Consider the following 21,376-nt stretch of genomic DNA (forward strand, 5'->3'; position numbering starts at 1 on the left):
CAGCTACCTCCTCAGGAAAACAAACATTTCTTAGGTACGACGGGTCATTCATGAAACTATGCAGACACTGCGTCATCAGATTATCTTCTATACTATATTACAGTAGCACTTCCCTGAGAATCCCCCTATACACAAGTCAAACTCACCGCTCTGTAATTTTATGGTTTAAATGTTGTCCCCTTTTTATAGATTTGTACCAAATCTGTTTTCCTCCACTCTTGTGGGAGTCCTAAAATCTAAGAAATAGGGGTCAATGAATTACTGAACTTAGTTCCTTTAGCACACATGGGTGTAAGCAATGTCTTACCCTTGTTCAGGCGTAAAGGTGCCTCCTCCTGTCTTAGATACATAATGTATTATGGAGTCTATAGACTCATTTTACACAGTTGATTTCTTGTTAGTTTTACCACCTTTGTGAATACAGATGAAAATATATTGAAACCTCATCTTTCTTTTATTTTTCCTACTTTATTGTTTAGTTGCCCAATATTATAAGTCTTATTTTCCATGAGCTCAGGAAATCATTCTTCAGATATTAGTGAACTCTGCAAGAAAAGCTGAGTACACACTGATCAATTATTGTGCCGATCACGCGATAAATGACTGTTTGGTCAGATATTATAACAGTGTGTACACTCCCCCCATTATGTTTTATCATCCAAAACACATTGCATCTGTTGATTTGGTTGTATAAACTTTCTAAAGATCAAGATCAATGATGGAACAATGTCGGGTAAATGTGGCAGTGTGCACGCACTAACGACCAGCAGTGTACGCAGATATCTGTACAGTGTACAGAGTCAGGATCTTCTCAGCAGACGGTTATGAGAGATGAAGATTACAGATCTGATGGTAAATCATGTAGGTGTGTACACATGGATCTGCTGATCATCGGGACTTTCAGCTGTTGGTGAAATCGTTACAGAAATCACATTTGAAGTAATTTTCTATAGTGTGTCCCCATCTTAACTATTACTGTAGAGTTGTCCAACACGGTCAGGATTCTTTCAGAGTTTGATGATTCAATCAGCTGCTTCAGCCCACAGGAAACTGGGTGCATCCTGAAATCCTGGCCTGTCTTTGGCTCTCAAGAAAAGAAGCTTTACTGACATATCAGCATAAGGACACTAGGGGGCAGCACAGGAGCTTAGGAGAACAAAGCTTTCTTACATCACAAGAATGATCTTCCTTGTATATTAGGTCTGTTATCCCCAAACTATCACCAGTTTCCCTCCTGATTTGTGTGGACACTCACTGCCCCAACTGTGAAACAAAGCTGTACTGAAGCAAACAGGGGCAGCAGGTGCTGCAAACAACTTGATTAGGGGCAACTTTCCCCCATAACGATAGATTTATTAATAGAATACTGTGTAAAACTGTAATCTCCCATCAGAGGCATTTTAGGAAAATGTTCCGATTCCTCTACTTCTATAGACAGCCCACAACGTGTTTGACGTGTCTGTCATTTGCCCACTGGGTGGCGCCGTTCTCCTGCATTTACTGGATACATTTTAAGTGGTGAAGTAATAAGACTGATCCTACCCAATAATATACAGAATATATTTATACAGAGACATGTGCCGCATAATGTGATAGTGTATAGAGACAGCATTAACCCCTCACAGGTATAAATCCTGTGGTATTGGGCCTTAGTGTAATATAGCGTAGAGCTTAGCCCCATAGTGGAACTGATTGATCACAGTCCAGGAGAGACGATCAGTAAAACGCAGACTGTGATGTGGATTATCTGCAATGGGGAGAATCTGGTTGAACAGCACCGGGTGATTCCTCCATAAAGGGGTGACCCAATTTAGGTCACTCACAGCACTGATCTAATGAATAACTGGTGTGCAGAGGCAGGTTGGGGGGCAAGGGGCACCCGCCCCCCCCGGGCCGGTCCTATAGTGGGCTACCTTGTGCTGGGTCACCTGCATTTTTTCCTTTAAAATGTTCCTAATAACCTTCTAACACCTGAGTTGTGTCTTGTCCCCTGGGCTAAATTTGCCAGCCCTCCACTGCTGCTGTACCAGGTGACATTACAATGCTGACCAGCAGGGGGCCCTATTGCACTCAGGGTTATAACTTATGCCCCAGTACCATGTGACCACGGGGCAACTGCCAAAATGAGAGCTGCACAATTATATATATATATATATATATATATATATATATATATATATATATATCTCCTCCACACAACCCAACTGTTCTCCAGCCACCTCTGGATCAGTCTCTCCCATTATTTGTACACAAAACATGCAGAGGAAACACCCAGAGGAGCAGTGAATGGAAGCAACGTAATGTGTCACCGAGGAAATAAAAGTGGGGCAGACAGTACAGGGCTCCGAGAGAGGGATCTACTGGGAGGAAAACCTACATCTCTCTACCAGCCCTGTTAGAGCAATATAGAGTGCTAGCAGTACGTCCACTGCACTAATATATAGGAGTGTCATACCCGAGACAGACAGCCACATTAATAGAGGGGATGACAGACAATAGGAGGGGGAGACGATCACTTTATGTCACATATTATAAATAATAATAGGTCATCACTTAGCGGAGGGTGGATAGAGGGACACACGTCTCCTTGTCTATTCCCCACCTACAATGACAAAGTTTAAAGATAAATAAAAAGTAATCAGAACAATGACCTAAACCTGCAGGTAGATATAACCAAGGAACAGGAGACGGTGCCAGTAACTACAATATATAGAATTGGATACAACCAAAATACATAAATAATCATCACGTTATCTGCTATACATGGTGTAAACCACGATCTTCCTACTGGTAAATTACATTATCCAACCAATCACCTAATATCTCAAGTCAATGATAACGTTATATACGGATATATACTGCTGCTGTCTGTGGTGCAGCCTTAGTGGATCGGGCTCCTGCTTATAGGACAATCTCTAACGATAAATTATAATACAAACATTTCATCCTCACACCGCACCCAAGAGCCCTTTGTGTTGTTGTGATGTTTGCGGGGTCCTTCTGGAGGTAAGCTGGGTACACACTTATGCAATTAATGACAGTTTTGTGTACACTCACACAATTATGTTTTATCGCACCAAAACACTTCGTATCGTTTGATTTCATTTTATAAACTTCCTACAAATCACAATCATTGATGGAACGATGGACAAATGTGGCAGTGTGTACGCACTAACCACCAGCAGTGTAGGCAGATATCTGTACAGTGTAGAGTCAGGATCTTCTCAGCAGATGGTTATCAGAGTTGAAGATCACAGATCTGACGGTAAATCGTGTAGGTGTGTACACATGGATCTACAATGATCATCGGGACTATCAGTCGTTGGTGAAATCGTTACAGAAATCCAATTTGCAAGATTACATAGGTGTGTACCCAGCATTAGAGTAGGGATTGATCCCTCATCTTCCAGCGTCTACCGACAACCCCGAGTCGGTCTGAAGGTAACGGATCCCTATTACAGACTATCTCTTCCAGAGTTGGCTGTGGTTGTAAATATAGAACTACAAATGGAGACCATTTATTTTAGCCATTCGGAATATTCTAATGACCCATTGCCGGATTACCTCACGAGGGGAGTGGCCTACGAGAAAGGGCACAACCGACATGGTGTGCGACCGGCACCTATCTTCAAACCTGCTAGCCAGATCATGGCTAATTAGGACTTGCACCTGTCAGGCTACTTGTACTAAGGCATTAGACTGGTGTGAAATGAATAGACTTCTGCATAAGACGTGCTGCTGTTTACCCCAGGAGACTATATGACAGCTGGGGTTGGATATATTAAGCAGCAAGTGAACAGTCCTTGAAGTTGATGGGCAAATTGTGATGTCTGGACACCTGGGTCAGAGCATCTCCAATACAGCCGATCTTGTGGGGTGCTCCCGCTATGCAGTGGTTAGTACCGACCAAAAGTGGTCCAAGGAAGGACAAGCGGACAATCGGAGACAGGGTCATGTACGCCCAAGGCCATTCCCGTTCTCTTGTCCTTACGTGCTCTTTATATACATGATCTGAATCTGTCACCATAATTACAGAACTGTTACAACATTTATCTCATTCCGACTACAGCAAAACAATCTATAAAACATCCCGGCAGCTCCGGGCTGAGATCATCAGTAACAACGTAACAGACACTAATCCCCAAAACTCTACATCATTGTCAGACATCTGAAAGGAAACTAAATGAGAAACCAGCGTATAATGTTCTCCTGAAATGTATTTTCCTCTTTACTTGTAAGATGGGGTCCAAGGACAGCTGCAGAATACAAGGACCCCGATACATGGACGGAGAGGGGAGATTTACTAACACGTGGTTTCTGCAAAATGCCAGTTTTCTGGCCCTATGATAAGCGGTCTGTAAACGTGGGGATCTGACTGGGATACAAACTGTCCCATTTATCGAGCAGCAGCCAAAAACTTGTGGTTTTAAGACAAGATAGCTCACTGTGCCTGTCAGAAAGGGTTAAATCAGTAACACGTCCCCCTTACAATAAAGTAAACAGATAGAGCTATGGATCCTGTCCTGTTTGCCCCCCAGGTTAGCCAGAAAGTGCCGGCACCCTCCCCGATCCGTTAACCACAACAAATCAGCTGCAGTCTGAGATTTTAGCCTCAAACCTGCAGGATAATAAGTGAGTTCTGGGACCTGAAATCCCCGGTTTGCAAAGCGCTGATTAATACATTCCCCCCATCGTCTATACACAGACACACACAGAGAGCAAATACAGTTTATTAAAAGCATCACAGACATCATTAGAAAAGTGGGAGCAGATGTATGAATGATTCTGTACAAGACACGGATCACACACTGGGGACGAATAAACATAAATACAGAATAAAGTATTATTCATCTCAGTAACACTCCAAACAGTTGAAGAAAAACGCACCCGGCAGAGAAGGCGAAGAGTGAGGACGGCAGAACCACAGAGAGATGGGCGACGACCAGCGACGCGTTCGGTCGATGTTATTGGAGCAAAAACAAAATAAACGTCCAGAAAATAAAATATCAGAAATGATAAAGATTTCTGCATCAATTCTAGAACCTCACTGAAGAGGTGACGGAACCGGGATAATACTATAACACTGTGATAAATAACCTGGAGAATAGGAGACACAGAGCTGTACAGTTATTATGTATCCCCAGTGTCCTCGTCGTTCACAGAATTCATCGGAGTGTTTTACTCATCTCCTGTCGTCGGCCTTTGAAAGACAAATTAGCTATAACCCCTCGTGTCTGTTACCTGTTGGTACCGAGAACAGTTTCTAAAGCAGCCCACAGACCATAACAGACACTGTACACACAGATACACACAGACACCCTCTGTGTACACACACACACAACATACACTGTACACACAGATACACACAGACACCCTCTGTGTACACACACACACACACACACACACAACATACACTGTACACACAGATACACACAGACACCCTCTGTGTACACACACACACACACACACACAACATACACTGTACACACAGATACACACAGACACCCTCTGTGTACACACACACACACACACAACATACACTGTACACACAGATACACACAGACACCCTCTGTGTACACACACACACACACAACATACACTGTACACACAGATACACACAGACACCCTCTGTACACACACACACACAACATACACTGTACACACAGATACACACAGACACCCTCTGTGTACACACACACACACACACACACACACACTTACCCCGATGAGGAGTGAACATTCTATATAACGATTATAATATCACCGCAGATTCAGGATCACAACATTGGGGACTCGTTTGCATAGACTTTAAATCTGGGACAAAACTATTTGAATATTACTAAAATAATTGCACATATAGAAACAAACGAATCCCTCACAATGCAGGAAAGGCTTTTGGTTGGATTCATGTTTTTAGGGAACGCCGTCCCACACAGAACATGACAAATCCTCTATAGCGATGGGGATCCCAGGATGACCCGGATCTAGGACCAGACAAGCAGTCAGCGAGCGTCTTGTATGTAGAATAATATTTATGCATGGAAACATATACAGGAGAAACAGGTCCAGGTATATAGCACATATATACAGGAAAATGCACTTATAGAAGGGTCGCTGCTCCTACACTTGATCACGTAAACGTGCGAGTCTCTGCGACAGCTCGTCCTGGAAGAGAAATGGTTTCGTTATTACCGAGCATTATATATAGTGATACAGCGATACCGGCACAGCGGTAACTATCAGATATCTCCGTTATCCCAGTATTATTTGGGGGTCGGTCACTAAGGCACATAAATACATATATGCAGGTCTACAAAAAGGGGGTTACAAGATAATGCTGGGTAGGGGCCTGAAGGAATAAATCTAAGTGATACTAGGACCCCTGTCCACCACCGATGGGGCCCTCTCTGCCGCTTTCGCCTTATGTGCGCTGGAGACCAGCAGGACCTGTAACATCCAGCGGACCGCTCCCAACTCCCCGATCCACTGACCGTGTCAGACAGGAAACTATAAATGGTTTAAACAATGGAAAAGTCGGCTACAGATGACCTGGGAGGAGTTAGCGTTGTCCTGTTATACTCTATGACTGTGCCCCCCTATAAATCCACCAATCTGGAGCCAATCATTCAGACCTATCAATCTTTAGGCTTCGGTGCGCTGGCCTCCCTCCCTCTTCCCAGTACTAAACCTGTCTGCTGTCAGCAAGTGTATGGGACAGAGAGGATGGAAACACAATCTCTGACCATTCATCTAACAGTAAATTTCACATCACCGACTCAGCACTAAGTAGATGAAAATAACCCCCCAAAATACACATTGTTACCCTGGTAACAGAGACTCGTTAGTGCCCATAGATCCAATGGAACGGAGTATTTCATCCATAATGTAACATCAGACACCGGTACATGGAGTTTTACCTGTTCTGTAGATGCTACACTGGTACCAACAGAGCCGGTCTGGCCTTGAGGTAGCTCCATATTCAAATCAAGGCTGAAATATACACAAAACACAGACATTAAAGGATATCGAGCTCAGGGAAGGGTGCGTTGAACAGACGTAAAGAAGTTACAGATGGGGAAGATAGAGCTTTAGACTCGGATGTAAATACCAAATACGCGAGTGACAACGCCTCTAAGCGGACAATCACTTTAGCGGATAAGGGCGTCTTACAGACCGGGTGTAACGATACCAGCGATCTCCCCAACGCCCTCAGACACCCCGTAAACCTACTGGTCGGTAACTGTAATGAATTATACAGATATAGGAGGGATGGTGGACGGTCACCGCTTCTATCAGCTTCATCCAGACTAAACAGTGACTGTGAGGATCACGGAGAGTTCTAGGGAACGGATAGGAGTCAGATCGTGTCCTGCGTAACTCACCCGGCTTCATCCGCCATCTCCAGTAACAGGTTGTCCACTTGGTTCTTAAATAAAAACAAAAATCAAAATATGATCCGGATATCCTATTACATATACAATATCCACCAATACTCAGATGTAGCCCCCCAGTGCCCAACGATAGGTCCCCCCATTTACTAGACAACGGGACAGCTTGCACCCGGAATTAGTCTACACCATTCCCAGCCGGATCAGGGAACGCCAGACCCCAGTAATAAGGAATATTCTGTGATTATATTATTATATATATATATTAACAGAATTCAGCTGAGTGTGGTCTATAACAGCAAGAATCTAGGAGACAGGGGGGTCCGTTCATCACAAGAGCTCACAATCTAAACAATTTAAGGTAGACGACATAGTGAAATCTTTGCTGTAGGTAGATTTAGAGTTGGGAGGGGCGTGTCCTAGCTGAACTCTAAATCACAGAGTAATAACAAAGCTGCCGGTAATTTTGCGCTACATGCGATTCGGCATCGCAGCATGGTCCATCCAGGTGTAGATCTGCTTCTAGCGCTGTCACTGCGGCACTGACCTGGGGGGTAGTTAGCGTCGTCGTGTTACTCATCGAATCTTCCATCTGTTGCGTCTGGACATCGAGGGTCTCGAACTGATGCTCAAACTTGTCCATCAGAGCCGAGATCTACAGAAAGTAACAGTGAGCGAATGAGAAATAACCCGGAGACAGAAGAGAGAGAAGCTCCGTGGTACCACCCACCTTCTCCAGGTTCATACTCTTCAACGTGGCGTCCATAGACTTCACCACGCCCGCCATCGACTTCGTCACCTGAAATGTTCAAAACAAAACTCAGATGTTGGGTTCAGGCCTTTTATTTATTAATCTAATAGAGATAAAACCTTCCACGTGGAAGGGGTAGAATAAGACACGTATCTGGAAAGAGGAACGGGCGGTGCGCCCACCGACATAGCAGGAGCCCCCTCATACAAGTGCCCTCTCCACCTCTGTAAATAAATATATTGGGTCATAGCTCCATAACGGGCAGTGTTACAGCTAAGGGACCCCGAGACTTGTTCACAGGTTAATTCCACCATTACTTGTCCCATCGTCCCGGAGCTTCCAGTCATCATAGTTATTGCCCTGGATCTATGAACATTGGCAGCATCCTGACGGTGAAAGTGGCCGGCAAAACCAATCTCACTTATTAATATCGGGTAAAGGGACCAAGGCTGGGGGATCATTTATATCAGGTGCCGGCTGAAAGGAGAAACAACCAACCTTGCCCATAGTAACTGCGGTCTGCACTCGCGCCGCCACCGCGTCCACCCTGGCGCTCATCCGCAGGAAGTTTATTCCCTGGTTCTTTTGCCGGATGGCATTCTCTGCGTGTATCCGGGCGATCTCTGTGTTCCCCTTCTGTACTGCCTGGAGAAAAGATCAATAATATTACTGATAAATACACAAACTGTATGAAGGGGTTAAAGGGAGATTCCAGCAGAACGGATGAGGTCCCCTCCAGTGAGATCACAGCCCATCATCGCTGCCTGGAGAACTGGCGATTGAGCGCTGCGATCATCCAGTCTGTTATACGGCGACATCGTCCCGTCTCCTGAATTCTCCAGACAGTGAAGCATTCTGGGAAAGGGGGAGGCTCGGTAACACAATATCCTGGGGTGGAGGCCCCCTTTATAATACAGCATGTGGTAATTGTGTCACTTTCTCACCTTCTTGATTTTGGTTTTCTCGGTTTTTTCCTCTTTCTCACATTTTTTGGCATTTCTGTTGAGCTCCTTAGCTGCAAATTTCAAGTTGAAGAGATGCTCTGATAGGCGAGTTAAGGTAGAAAGAGAACGGACTGAGCTGTTCTATTCCTCAGTCTCTAGGAATTAAATATTAAATGCCGCAGTCAGAGAGGAACAGACACACGGTGAACTCTCAGGGGCTCATTCACAGACATGGGCTGGGAAGAGGGGGCAAAACCAACGTCAATATGGCTTCCATTCTCCTTTGATGCGTTGCGCTTCTCCTAATAACATCTACTGGGCTAGCAGCGCTCGCTAACCATGAGAAATAGTTTATTAAACAAGCATTTTACATTCATCCCATTTTTTATGTGATTTTCAGTTGTTAGCAGCTAAAAACCTAGTTTAGACCCATCCAGTTGTAACGAACCTTCAACGTATTCTGGGAATGAGAAATGATTCAATGTTCCGGCATAAAATAAAACAACGGGAAAAAGGTAAATGTGTCTCCAAACACATGCTGTAATCAGCCAGAATACCACACGGTTCGTGAAATCGGAACATCTACTTTTTACCTTCAATACAGAGGTATAGGATGTATTATCAGAAATGCTCACCACTGGGGGAACCATATACCTAAAAAGCGGAATATGTGGCCCCTGAAATATGTAAATCACCCACAAATGGAGAGACAGAGGACTCTGCACGGTGGTACTCCCAGCTACAGTAATATGATTTAGCATTTAGATGTAGCTGCAATTCCCAGATCATGTTATCAGGAAGAACCTAAAGATAAATAAATGTGGCAGATTAGGGGTTACTAAAACACGACCTGAGAGAACAGAACAAGACTGTGGCCCTGCAGGGCCCCTTAGAGCCGGCTGCACTATCATTGAGATCACCCTGTCCCCATTCACAGAACGATGTGCATCACTCGCTCACCCTGTTCTGCCAGTTTCTGGCCCCCAGCCCCCCCTCCCTCCAGGTGCAGCGGTTACGTCTGACTCACGTGCTCACTGAGCCTGACTCACATGATGTAATGAGGATGGGTGCAGCCAGGAACCTCTGAGCCTGTGCTGACCAGTTACAAACCTGAATTACTGACACTGAACAAAACGGAGCCGCAGGCTGCCCCAGATTTACACCCCCAGCACCAACCCAACTCCCCCCCCAGGGGGCAACATTATTTAATGGAGTCCATCTTTGTATTTCTCTGGTCAACATGTCAGGTCCACAATCATTATATAATCCATTAAAATCAGTTATTTTATGATCATTATGAGGAAAAACAAACATTACCATAGATAAAGATATTATCAGTCACTGTGAAACCTTATTACATATCTTACAATAACTCATCACATGGATTTTATACAGAATCTGACCCTGGCACATTATTAAACCTTCACTTCCCGGTATTTATTAACTGGTTCCCGACGACAGCAACGCGGTTTTCAAATATTGTAAAGTGAATAAATGGATGAACACGTCGTATTAAAAAGAAATCCAGATGTTACCTGGACGTAATTCTTCTCTGGCAGCAGTTGAACGACGCTTTGTGCTCTCTGTAACGTAACAGTCATCTGCGGGTGGAGGACCGAAAGCACACAGGTCAGTAGCGGGGCCCCTACCCCATACTGTGTTAGCACACAGGTCAGTAGCGGGGGCCCTACCCCATACTGTGTTAGCACACAGGTCAGTAGCGGGGGCCCTACCCCATACTGTGTTAGCACACAGGTCAGTAGCGGGGGCCCTACCCCATACTGTGTTAGCACACAGGTCAGTAGCGGGGGCCCTACCCCATACTGTGTTAGCACACAGGTCAGTAGCGGGGGCCCTACCCCATACTGTGTTAGCACACAGGTCAGTAGCGGGGGCCCTACCCCATACTGTGTTAGCACACAGGTCAGTAGCGGGGGCCCTACCCCATACTGTGTTAGCACACAGGTCAGTAGCGGGGGCCCTACCCCATACTGTGTTAGCACACAGGTCAGTAGCGGGGGCCCTACCCCATACTGTGTTAGCACACAGGTCAGTAGCGGGGGCCCTACCCCATACTGTGTTAGCACACAGGTCAGTAGCAGGGGCCCTACCCCATACTGTGTTAGCACACAGGTCAGTAGCGGGGGCCCTACCCCATACTGTGTTAGCACACAGGTCAGTAGCGGGGGCCCTACCCCATACTGTGTTAGCACACAGGTCAGTAGCGGGGGCCCTACCCCATACTGTGTTAGCACACAGGTCAGTAGCGGGGGCCCTACCCCATACTGTGTTAGCACACAGGTCAGTAGCGGGGGCCCTACCCCATACTGTGTTAGCACACAGGTCAGTAGCGGGGGCCCTACCCCATACTGTGTTAGCACACAGGTCAGTAGCGGGGGCCCTACCCCATACTGTGTTAGCACACAGGTCAGTAGCGGGGGCCCTACCCCATACTGTGTTAGCACACAGGTCAGTAGCGGGGGCCCTACCCCATACTGTGTTAGCACACAGGTCAGTAGCGGGGGCCCTACCCCATACTGTGTTAGCACACAGGTCAGTAGCGGGGGCCCTACCCCATACTGTGTTAGCACACAGGTCAGTAGCGGGGGCCCTACCCCATACTGTGTTAGCACACAGGTCAGTAGCGGGGGCCCTACCCCATACTGTGTTAGCACACAGGTCAGTAGCGGGGGCCCTACCCCATACTGTGTTAGCACACAGGTCAGTAGCGGGGGCCCTACCCCATACTGTGTTAGCACACAGGTCAGTAGCGGGGCCCTATACATTTCCATCAGGCTGTTATCAGATACCACATTCCTGTTCAGGTATCACATGTGGTGATACAAGATAAAATCTAACTACCCCCCCCCCCCTCCCCCTCCTCATCTTTAGGCTGAAGCTGTGGTCAGTAATTTGCACCATCCCAAATGTGAAACTATCGCACTGATCCAGTTCACTCTACTAATTTAGGCTTCTACAGGTTGGCGAGTGGTGACCAGAGGACAAGACACTGCAGTCACGGGGATAGGGGCTGTAAGAGAGAGAGGAGGGGGGGTGGCAGTCAGAGAGGAGGGGGGGTGGCAGTCAGAGAGGAGGGGGGGGGGGCAGTCAGAGAGAAGGGGGGGGCAGTCAGAGAGAAGGGGGGGGGCAGTCAGAGAGAAGGGGGGGGCAGTCAGAGAGAGGGGGGGGCAGTCAGAGAGAGGGGGGGGCAGTCAGAGAGGAGGGGGAGGCAGTCAGAGAGGGGGGGAGGCAGTCAGAGAGAGGGGGGGCAGGGGCAGTCAGAGAGAGGGGGGGGCAGTCAGAGAGAGGGGGGGGGGCAGGGGCAGTCAGAGAGAGGGGGGGCAGTCAGAGAGAGGGGGGGGCAGTCAGAGAGAGGGGGGGGGGCAGGGGCAGTCAGAGAGAGGGGGGGGGGCAGGGGCAGTCAGAGAGAGGGGGGGGGGCAGGGGCAGTCAGAGAGAGGGGGGGGCAGGGGCAGTCAGAGAGAGGGGGGGCAGGGGCAGTCAGAGAGAGGGGGGGCAGGGGCAGTCAGAGAGAGGGGGGGGGCAGTCAGAGAGAGGGGGGGGGCAGTCAGAGAGAGGGGGGGGGCAGTCAGAGAGAGGGGGGGGGCAGGGGCAGTCAGAGAGAGGGGGGGGCAGGGGCAGTCAGAGAGAGGGGGGGGCAGGGGCAGTCAGAGAGAGGGGGGGGGCAGGGGCAGTCAGAGAGAGGGGGGGGGGCAGGGGCAGTCAGAGAGAGGGGGGGGGCAGTCAGAGAGAGGGGGGGGCAGTCAGAGAGTAGAGGGGGGGCAATCAGAGAGGAGGGGGAGGGGGGTCAGTCAGAGAGGGGGGGCAGTCAGAGAGGAGGGGGGGGGCAGTCAGAGAGGAGGGGGGGGCAGTCAGAGAGGAGGGGGGGGGGCAGTCAGAGAGCAGGGGGGGGCAGTCAGAGAGGGGGGGGCAGGGGCAGTCAGAGAGAGGAGGGGGGGGCAGTCAGAGAGAGGAGGGGGGGGCAGGGGCAGTCAGAGAGAGGAGGGGGGGGCAGGGGCAGTCAGAGAGAGGGGGGGCAGGGGCAGTCAGAGAGGAGGGGGGGGGCAGGGGCAGTCAGAGAGGAGGGGGGGGGCAGGGGCAGTCAGAGAGGAGGGGGGGGCAGTCAGAGAGGAGGGTGGGGGGGCAGTCAGAGAGGAGGGTGGGGGGGGCAGTCAGAGAGGAGGGTGGGGGGGGCAGTCAGAGAGGAGGGGGGGGGGAGTCAGAGAGGAGGGGGGGGGGAGTCAGAGAGGAGGGGGGGGCAGTCAGAGAGGAGGGTGGGGGGGGCAGTCAGAGAGGAGGGGGGGGGCAGTCAGAGAGGAGGGGGGGGGCAGTCAGAGAGGAGGGGGGGGGGCAGTCAGAGAGGAGGGGGGGGGCAGTCAGAGAGGAGGGGGGGGGCAGTCAGAGAGGAGGGGGGGGGCAGTCAGAGAGGAGGGGGGGGGGCAGTCAGAGAGGAGGGGGGGGGCAGTCAGAGAGGAGGGGGGGGCAGTCAGAGAGGAGGGGGGGGGCAGTCAGAGAGGAGGGGGGGGGCAGTCAGAGAGGAGGGGGGGGGCAGTCAGAGAGGAGGGGGGGGGCAGTCAGAGAGAGGGGGGGGCAGTCAGAGAGAGGGGGCAGGGGCAGTCAGAGAGAGGGGGGGCAGGGGCAGTCAGAGAGAGGGGGGGCAGGGGCAGTCAGAGAGAGGGGGGGCAGGGGCAGTCAGAGAGAGGGGGGGCAGGGGCAGTCAGAGAGAGGGGGGGGGCAGGGGCAGTCAGAGAGAGGGGGGGGGCAGGGGCAGTCAGAGAGAGGGGGGGGGCAGGGGCAGTCAGAGAGAGGGGGGGGGCAGGGGCAGTCAGAGAGAGGGGGGGGGCAGGGGCAGTCAGAGAGAGGGGGGGGGCAGGGGCAGTCAGAGAGAGGGGGGGGGCAGGGGCAGTCAGAGAGAGGGGGGGGGCAGGGGCAGTCAGAGAGGAGGGGGGGGGGCAGTCAGAGAGGAGAGGGGGGGGGCAGTCAGAGAGGAGAGGGGGGGCAGTCAGAGAGGAGAGGGGGGCAGTCAGAGAGGAGGGAGGGGGGGCAGTCAGAGAGGAGGGAGGGGGGGCAGTCAGAGAGGAGGGAGGGGGGGCAGTCAGAGAGGAGGGAGGGGGGGCAGTCAGAGAGGAGGGAGGGGGGGCAGTCAGAGAGGAGGGAGGGGGGGCAGTCAGAGAGGAGGGGGGGGGGCAGTCAGAGAGGAGGGGGGGCAGTCAGAGAGGAGGGGGGGGGCAGTCAGAGAGGAGGGGGGGGGGCAGTCAGAGAGGAGGGGGGGGGCAGTCAGAGAGGAAGGGGGGGGGCAGTCAGAGAGGAGGGGGGGCAGTCAGAGAGCAGGGGGCAGGGGCAGTCAGAGAGAGGGGGGGCAGGGGCAGTCAGAGAGGAGGGGGGGGCAGTCAGAAAGGAGGGGGGGCAGTCAGAGAGGAGGGGGGGGCAGTCAGAGAGGAGGGGGGGGGCAGTCAGAGAGGAGGGGGGGGCAGTCAGAGAGGAGGAGGGGGGGGGCAGTCAGAGAGGAGGAGGGGGGGGGCAGTCAGAGAGGAGGGGGGGGCAGTCAGAGAGGAGGGGGGGGCAGTCAGAGAGGAGGGGGGGGCAGTCAGAGAGGAGGGGGGGCAGTCAGAGAGGAGGGGGGGGCAGTCAGAGAGGAGGGGGGGGCAGTCAGAGAGGAGGGGGGGGGCAGTCAGAGAGGAGGGGGGGGGCAGTCAGAGAGGAGGGGGGGGGCAGTCAGAGAGGAGGGGGGGCCAGTCAGAGAGGAGGGGGGGGGCAGTCAGAGAGGAGGGGGGGGGGCAGTCAGAGAGGAGGGGGAGGGAGGCAGTGACACATCCGGGTATCACACAGACACACATCACCCGTCAGGTCTCCCCCGGGCACAGTGAAGGATACTCTCCATGTTGGACATGATTCCCGGCTCGCTCAGCTCCCCGGTGTCTCCGGTCTGTGTCACTACCTCAGAGCTCTTCCGGTTTATCGGGATCTTCCTGTTGTGTGACGTCAGCGCGCTGTCAGCCAGTAGGATTCCGCTCTGGGTATCGGGGGCGTGGTTATGACACGGTGGGAGGGGCAGATGAGGTCACTGTCTTGTGATAGGAATGGTCACGCTGGGCTAGAGGGCGGGGACTAGTGTGACACGCCCAGCACAGCGAGGCTCGGCCTGTCAGTCAGCAGCAAAAGGCGGGGAATGGGCGGGGCTGCTGGAGGTATCAGACTGAGTAACAGATACAATGTATCTGTAGGGGGAATGTATATATATATATATAGTGAGTGTATAGAGGGAGGATATATATATATATATATATATATATATATATATATATATATATATAGTGAGTGTATAGAGGGAGGATATATATATATATATATATATATATAGTGAGTGTATAGAGGGAGGATATATATATATATATATATATATATATAGTGAGTGTATAGAGGGAGGATATATATATATATGTTCAGCAATGTCAAAGAGTTCAAGGTGTCTTTGTCATGTTCCTCAGATCATTTCTGAACAATTTATGCAGGACACATTATCCTGCTAGAAGAGGCCTCTGCCATCAGGGAATATTGTTACCATGAAGGGGTGTACTTGGTCTGTAGCAATATTTAGGTAGGTGTATAAGTAACATCCACATGAATGCCAGGACCCAGCATACAATAAACTGGGCATCAAACTTTCAGTGGTGGACAGGGGTCAGTATGGGCACTCTGACAGGTCTGCAGTTACACAGCCCCATACGCAGCAAGCTGCAAGGCTCTGTGTGTTCTGACACCTTTCTATCATACCCAGAATTACATTTTTCCAGCAACTTGGCTACAGTAGCTCTTCTGTGGGATCAGACCAGACGGACTAGTCTTTAATCCCCACACGCACCAATGAGCCTTGGGCTCCCATAACACTGGTTCACTGGTTGTCTTTCCTTGGACCACTTTTGGTAGGTACTAACCACTGCATTCCGGGAACACCCTACAAGAATGGCTGTATTGGAGATGCTCTGACCCAGGAGCCCAGCTATCACAATTTGCCCATCAATTTCAAGAACTGACTCTTCACTTGCTTCCACCCCAGGCATCATTGTAATGAGATAATCAATGTTATTCACTTCACTTGTCAGTGGTTTTAATTTTGCTGCTGACCGGCCTATCTATCTATCTATCTATCTATCTATCTATCTATCTATCATCATCATCATTTATTTATATAGCGCCAACAGCTTACACTGACTTACTGAAGCCGGGCCGCTCTTTGGAAACCTTTTCAAATACACAGACTCTGCCTGGGAAATTAAAACACCTACAATAGAAACCTGGGGCATATGTATCTCCCATCAACAACTTCTCCATCGCTTCGGTGACATATCTCCTCTTCTTGTTCAGACCAGTGGGCAGAACACTTGTACAAAACATGGGACAACATATCAGCATCGGTCAGTTGGCTTCCTGGCCTATGCTCTACCAAAAACTTCAAATTGTGCCAAGCCAAGAACCACCTGATTATTCTTCTAATGGTCTCTTTATTCTCAGCCATTCAATGGAGCATGATCCCTGATCAACCTAGATTTTGCCCCAATAGGTAATACCATAGTGATTCCGATGCCCATTTAATTGCCAATGCTTCTTTTTCAACAGTGGCTTAATATCTCTCGTGTACATTCAGGTTCCTACTTAAATAAGAGGACGCTCATCACATTTAGTTTGAGACAACACTGCACCTATCCCCACATCTGACACTTATGTCTGCACAAGAAATTCAGTTTTAAAATCAGGTGTTGGGTGCACAATGCTACCTTCAAGGCCTGACAATCTCTTTTTGCCCCAGGATTCCACTTCACCATAACTGACTGTTAACCCTTGGTAAGGTCAGTCAAAGGGACAGAAACAGTGCAAAATTGGGTATAAACCTTCTCTAATACCCTGTGATCCCCAGGAAAGCTCTCACCTGTTTCATGTTTAGGGGTCGTGCCCATTTTCATATTGCCTCATTTATATTAAGATGGGGCTTTATCAAACCTCTGCCTGTGGTGTCCCCAGATACTTCACCTCCTCCATCCCTAAGTAACACTTTTTTGGGTTGCCCGTTAATCCTGCCTCACAGATGGAGACCTACACTGCTTGTACCCTGGGTAAGTGAGACTGCCAATCAAGACTATGAATGACTACATATATACATATACATTATTTAGATAGCCAGCAGCATACTATCTATGGGGCCTTAGAATTTTGTCCATCATTCTCTGAAAGGTGGCCGGTGCCCCATGAAAACCTATTGGAAACCTCTTGTATAGGAACAGACCCTCCGGTGCTCTCTTTTCTTTTACTTTGTCCGTTATCGGCACCTGCCAGTACCCATTGGTTAAGTCTAGAGCGGTTAAGTAAACTTTAATACGCTGTTCAGTTTATGGAAATCATTACAGAAGCGTAAACTCCCGTCAGGTTTGGGAACGAGTACAATGGGACTCTACCACTCACTATGTGACTCTTCAATTGTATCTCACTCCAACATTGTGGTAATTTCTGTAGACACTGATTCCCAGTGGGCTTCTGGTATTTTATAGGGCTTTAGTGGAACCCTAACCCCCAGTTCAGTGATTATGTCATGTTTTACCTGCTATATCCAAAAACAAATCTCTATTTCTTACAAGAAACTCTTTAGCCTCACACTGATGAGCAGTTGAGAGGGATTTAGCTTCTGTTACTTCTGGAACCAGAGATATAGTGGTTACCAGAGGGACCGGGGTGTCTGACAAAGCTGCTCTGTCTTTCCATGGTTTTATTAGGTAATAAATAGTCCCAATCTTTCCCATCTTTATCCACCACTTTACTTAGCAAATGGTTGAACTTCTCCACAACCCGTCAGTCTGCGGGTAATACATGGAGGTCCTCACCTTATACAGGCGGCACAGTGCTGTCATCATTCTGGACATAAATGGGGTACCCTGGTCAGTGAGGATCACCTTAGGTATCTCCACTCGGCTAAAGACATGTACTAGCTCCCCAGCGATTGTCTTTGTTGATGTATTGGTATTGGTAGTGTGATCCATATCACCAAAATATACTGATGATCCTGGACGGATGGTTCCCCCTCACCTCTCACTTGGTAAAAAAGGCTGCCCCAGCAACAAAGGGGTTAATACCAGATGCTGCTGTACCGAATGGGTTAAATCCCAGCACTAGGGGATGTAAAGATGTACTAAAGGGAATGTTTATTAAATGTATATATTTAATGTATGGGCAACGTGGCGTCAGTTAGTAACTGTCGCGCATCGATGAAAGGGTTCAGTCCTGCGCTGGGCGCTGGGAGTGTAAATGTGTTTATTTTCATATTGTTCGCATATTGATTTGTTATGAGATGATAGAGGACAATTGTTTCTGTAACTCTTCTGAGGGAAGGAAATCCTATGCTAAATAAGTCTTTTCATCTGAGAGTGACCAACACACTGTTTTAGCCTGAATACACAGCAGGGGGTCAGTTTCTTTTTATCCTGTGTATCCTGTCCTGTTAACAAGATAGGAGAACTATCTGAATAAAGCAACAGCAGGTAATTTGGGAAATCACAGATTGATGTCAATTCTGTTAAGTTTAAATTGCGTTAAATCCTGATACTAAACATTGAATGTAATATCTCAGATGTTGTGGTGCTAGATGTGGGAAGGGGGCTGGATTACCCCCCACCAACATGCGAGTCAGAAATAGTATATAAAGAGCTGTATTTTGTATTTCAAATTTTATATACCATCTGTACTTCTGGAAGATCACTAGTGTCCTTATAAACATCACTGCTTCAGGATCCTGCTTCAATGACTACTTACCTGCTGTAATTTCTGTGACCTACAGATTAGACCAATCTAATCCGTTATCCGGCTGTTCTGCGGTTTGGACCCAGCATTCAGTACCACCGCTCTGCCCGCTACCTGCAGCTCTGGCCAGTGTGATAGGCCAGAGGGAACCATCCACAGCAACCCTGATCTGAAGGAAGAGGTCAGTGGTACCATCCCAGGTGCCCAGCAAGGGGATACACTAGCAGCGGAAGTTACCCAGAAGGAATCGGTCCTAGGTGCCTGTGAAAGAGCCTAGTGATGGCAGCAGGTCCTTCCTACTGCGGTTAAAGGGGTGCAATTGGGATAAAGAAAGGGGACAGTGGTAGGGCAACACAACAGACAGGGTGGCATAGGAGGTCCATCCTGTCACAGAGGACCAATCAAATTCATAGCTATTCTTTCAAACGGCACCTTAATAAAGGGTAGTGGGACATGCAAACTTCTATAATGTGGCACTGACATATAGTGTAGTGCAGCACTTCTGTTATGGATAAAGCTGCCAGAGGAAAGTAGGGAACCCCTTATCCCTATAGTGGGTAGATATAATTGTAAAGATTCCTCGGCGCTAGGAGAGTATAATGTATAAATAGTGTCGTTTAATTAGCGTACAGCTGTACGCTAATTAAACTACACTATTTATACATTATACTCTCCTAGCGCCGAGGAATCTTTACAATTATTATCCTGCGCTCCACTGCTGCCCCCGTACATTATCCTGTGCTCCACTGCTGCCCCCGTACATTATCCTGCACTCCACTGCTGCCCCCGTACATTATCCTGCGCTCCACTGCTGCCCCCGTACATTATCCTGCACTCCACTGCTGCCCCCGTACATTATCCTGTGCTCCACTGCTGCCCCCGTACATTATCCTGCGCTCCACTGCTGCCCCCGTACATTATCCTGTGCTCCACTGCTGCCCCCGTACATTATCCTGCGCTCCACTGCTGCCCCCGTACATTATCCTGCGCTCCACTGCTGCCCCCGTACATTATCCTGTGCTCCACTGCTGCCCCCGTACATTATCCTGCGCTCCACTGCTGCCCCCGTACATTATCCTGCGCTCCACTGCTGCCCCCGTACATTATCCTGCACTCCACTGCTGCCCCCGTACATTATCCTGCGCTCCACTGCTGCCCCCGTACATTATCCTGCGCTCCACTGCTGCCCCCGTACATTATCCTGCACTCCACTGCTGCCCCCGTACATTATCCTGCGCTCCACTGCTGCCCCCGTACATTATCCTGCACTCCACTGCTGCCCCCGTACATTATCCTGCGCTCCACTGCTGCTCCCATACATTATCCTGCGCTCCACTGCTGCTCCCATACATTATCCTGCGCTCCACTGCTGCCCCCGTACATTATCCTGCACTCCACTGCTGCCCCCGTACATTATCCTGCGCTCCACTGCTGCCCCCGTACATTATCCTGCGCTCCACTGCTGCCCCCATACATTATCCTGTGCTCCACTGCTGCCCCCGTACATTATCCTGCGCTCCACTGCTGCTCCCATACATTATCCTGCGCTCCACTGCTGCCCCCGTACATTATCCTGTGCTCCACTGCTGCTCCCATACATTATCCTGCGCTCCACTGCTGCCCCCGTACATTATCCTGTGCTCCACTGCTGCCCCCATACATTATCCTGCGCTCCACTGCTGCCCCCATACATTATCCTGTGCTCCACTGCTGCTCCCATACATTATCCTGCGCTCCACTGCTGCCCCCATACATTATCCTGTGCTCCACTGCTGCCCCCATACATTATCCTGAGCTCCACTGCTGCCCCCATACATTATCCTGTGCTCCACTGCTGCTCCCATACATTATCCTGCGCTCCACTGCTGCCCCCGTACATTATCCTGTGCTCCACTGCTGCCCCCGTACATTATCCTGTGCTCCACTGCTGCCCCCGTACATTATCCTGCGCTCCACTGCTGCCCCCGTACATTATCCTGCGCTCCACTGCTGCTCCCGTACATTATCCTGCGCTCCACTGCTGCTCCCATACATTATCCTGTGCTCCACTGCTGCTCCCGTACATTATCCTGCGCTCCACTGCTGCCCCCGTACATTATCCTGTGCTCCACTGCTGCCCCCGTACATTATCCTGTGCTCCACTGCTGCCCCCGTACATTATCCTGCGCTCCACTGCTGCTCCCATACATTATCCTGTGCTCCACTGCTGCTCCCATACATTATCCTGCGCTCCACTGCTGCCCCCGTACATTATCCTGTGCTCCACTGCTGCCCCCATACATTATCCTGCGCTCCACTGCTGCCCCCATACATTATCCTGTGCTCCACTGCTGCTCCCATACATTATCCTGCGCTCCACTGCTGCCCCCATACATTATCCTGTGCTCCACTGCTGCCCCCATACATTATCCTGTGCTCCACTGCTGCCCCCATACATTATCCTGCGCTCCACTGCTGCCCCCATACATTATCCTGTGCTCCACTGCTGCTCCCATACATTATCCTGTG

The 21,376-nt window shown here is 49.8% G+C and overlaps 1 protein-coding gene across 1 annotated transcript; it reads right to left on the bottom strand.

The window, feature by feature from the left end:
* Window positions 1-4,714: 4,714 nt before the first annotated feature.
* CHMP1B (charged multivesicular body protein 1B) lies at window positions 4,715-15,065 on the bottom strand. The gene is made up of 9 exons (XM_075186203.1): window positions 14,957-15,065; window positions 9,084-9,181; window positions 8,638-8,784; window positions 8,119-8,187; window positions 7,936-8,043; window positions 7,383-7,426; window positions 6,918-6,990; window positions 5,706-6,165; window positions 4,715-5,347 (listed from the first exon to the last, which is right to left on the bottom strand). Exons 1-8 carry the CDS (start codon window positions 14,970-14,972, stop codon window positions 6,121-6,123), a joined length of 600 nt encoding a protein of 199 aa, XP_075042304.1. The 5' UTR covers window positions 14,973-15,065; the 3' UTR covers window positions 4,715-5,347; window positions 5,706-6,120.
* Between the last annotated feature and the right edge of the window lie 6,311 nt (window positions 15,066-21,376).

Source organism: Mixophyes fleayi, chromosome 9, assembly GCF_038048845.1.
Source record: "Mixophyes fleayi isolate aMixFle1 chromosome 9, aMixFle1.hap1, whole genome shotgun sequence".
Taxonomy (NCBI): Eukaryota; Metazoa; Chordata; class Amphibia; order Anura; family Limnodynastidae; genus Mixophyes; species Mixophyes fleayi.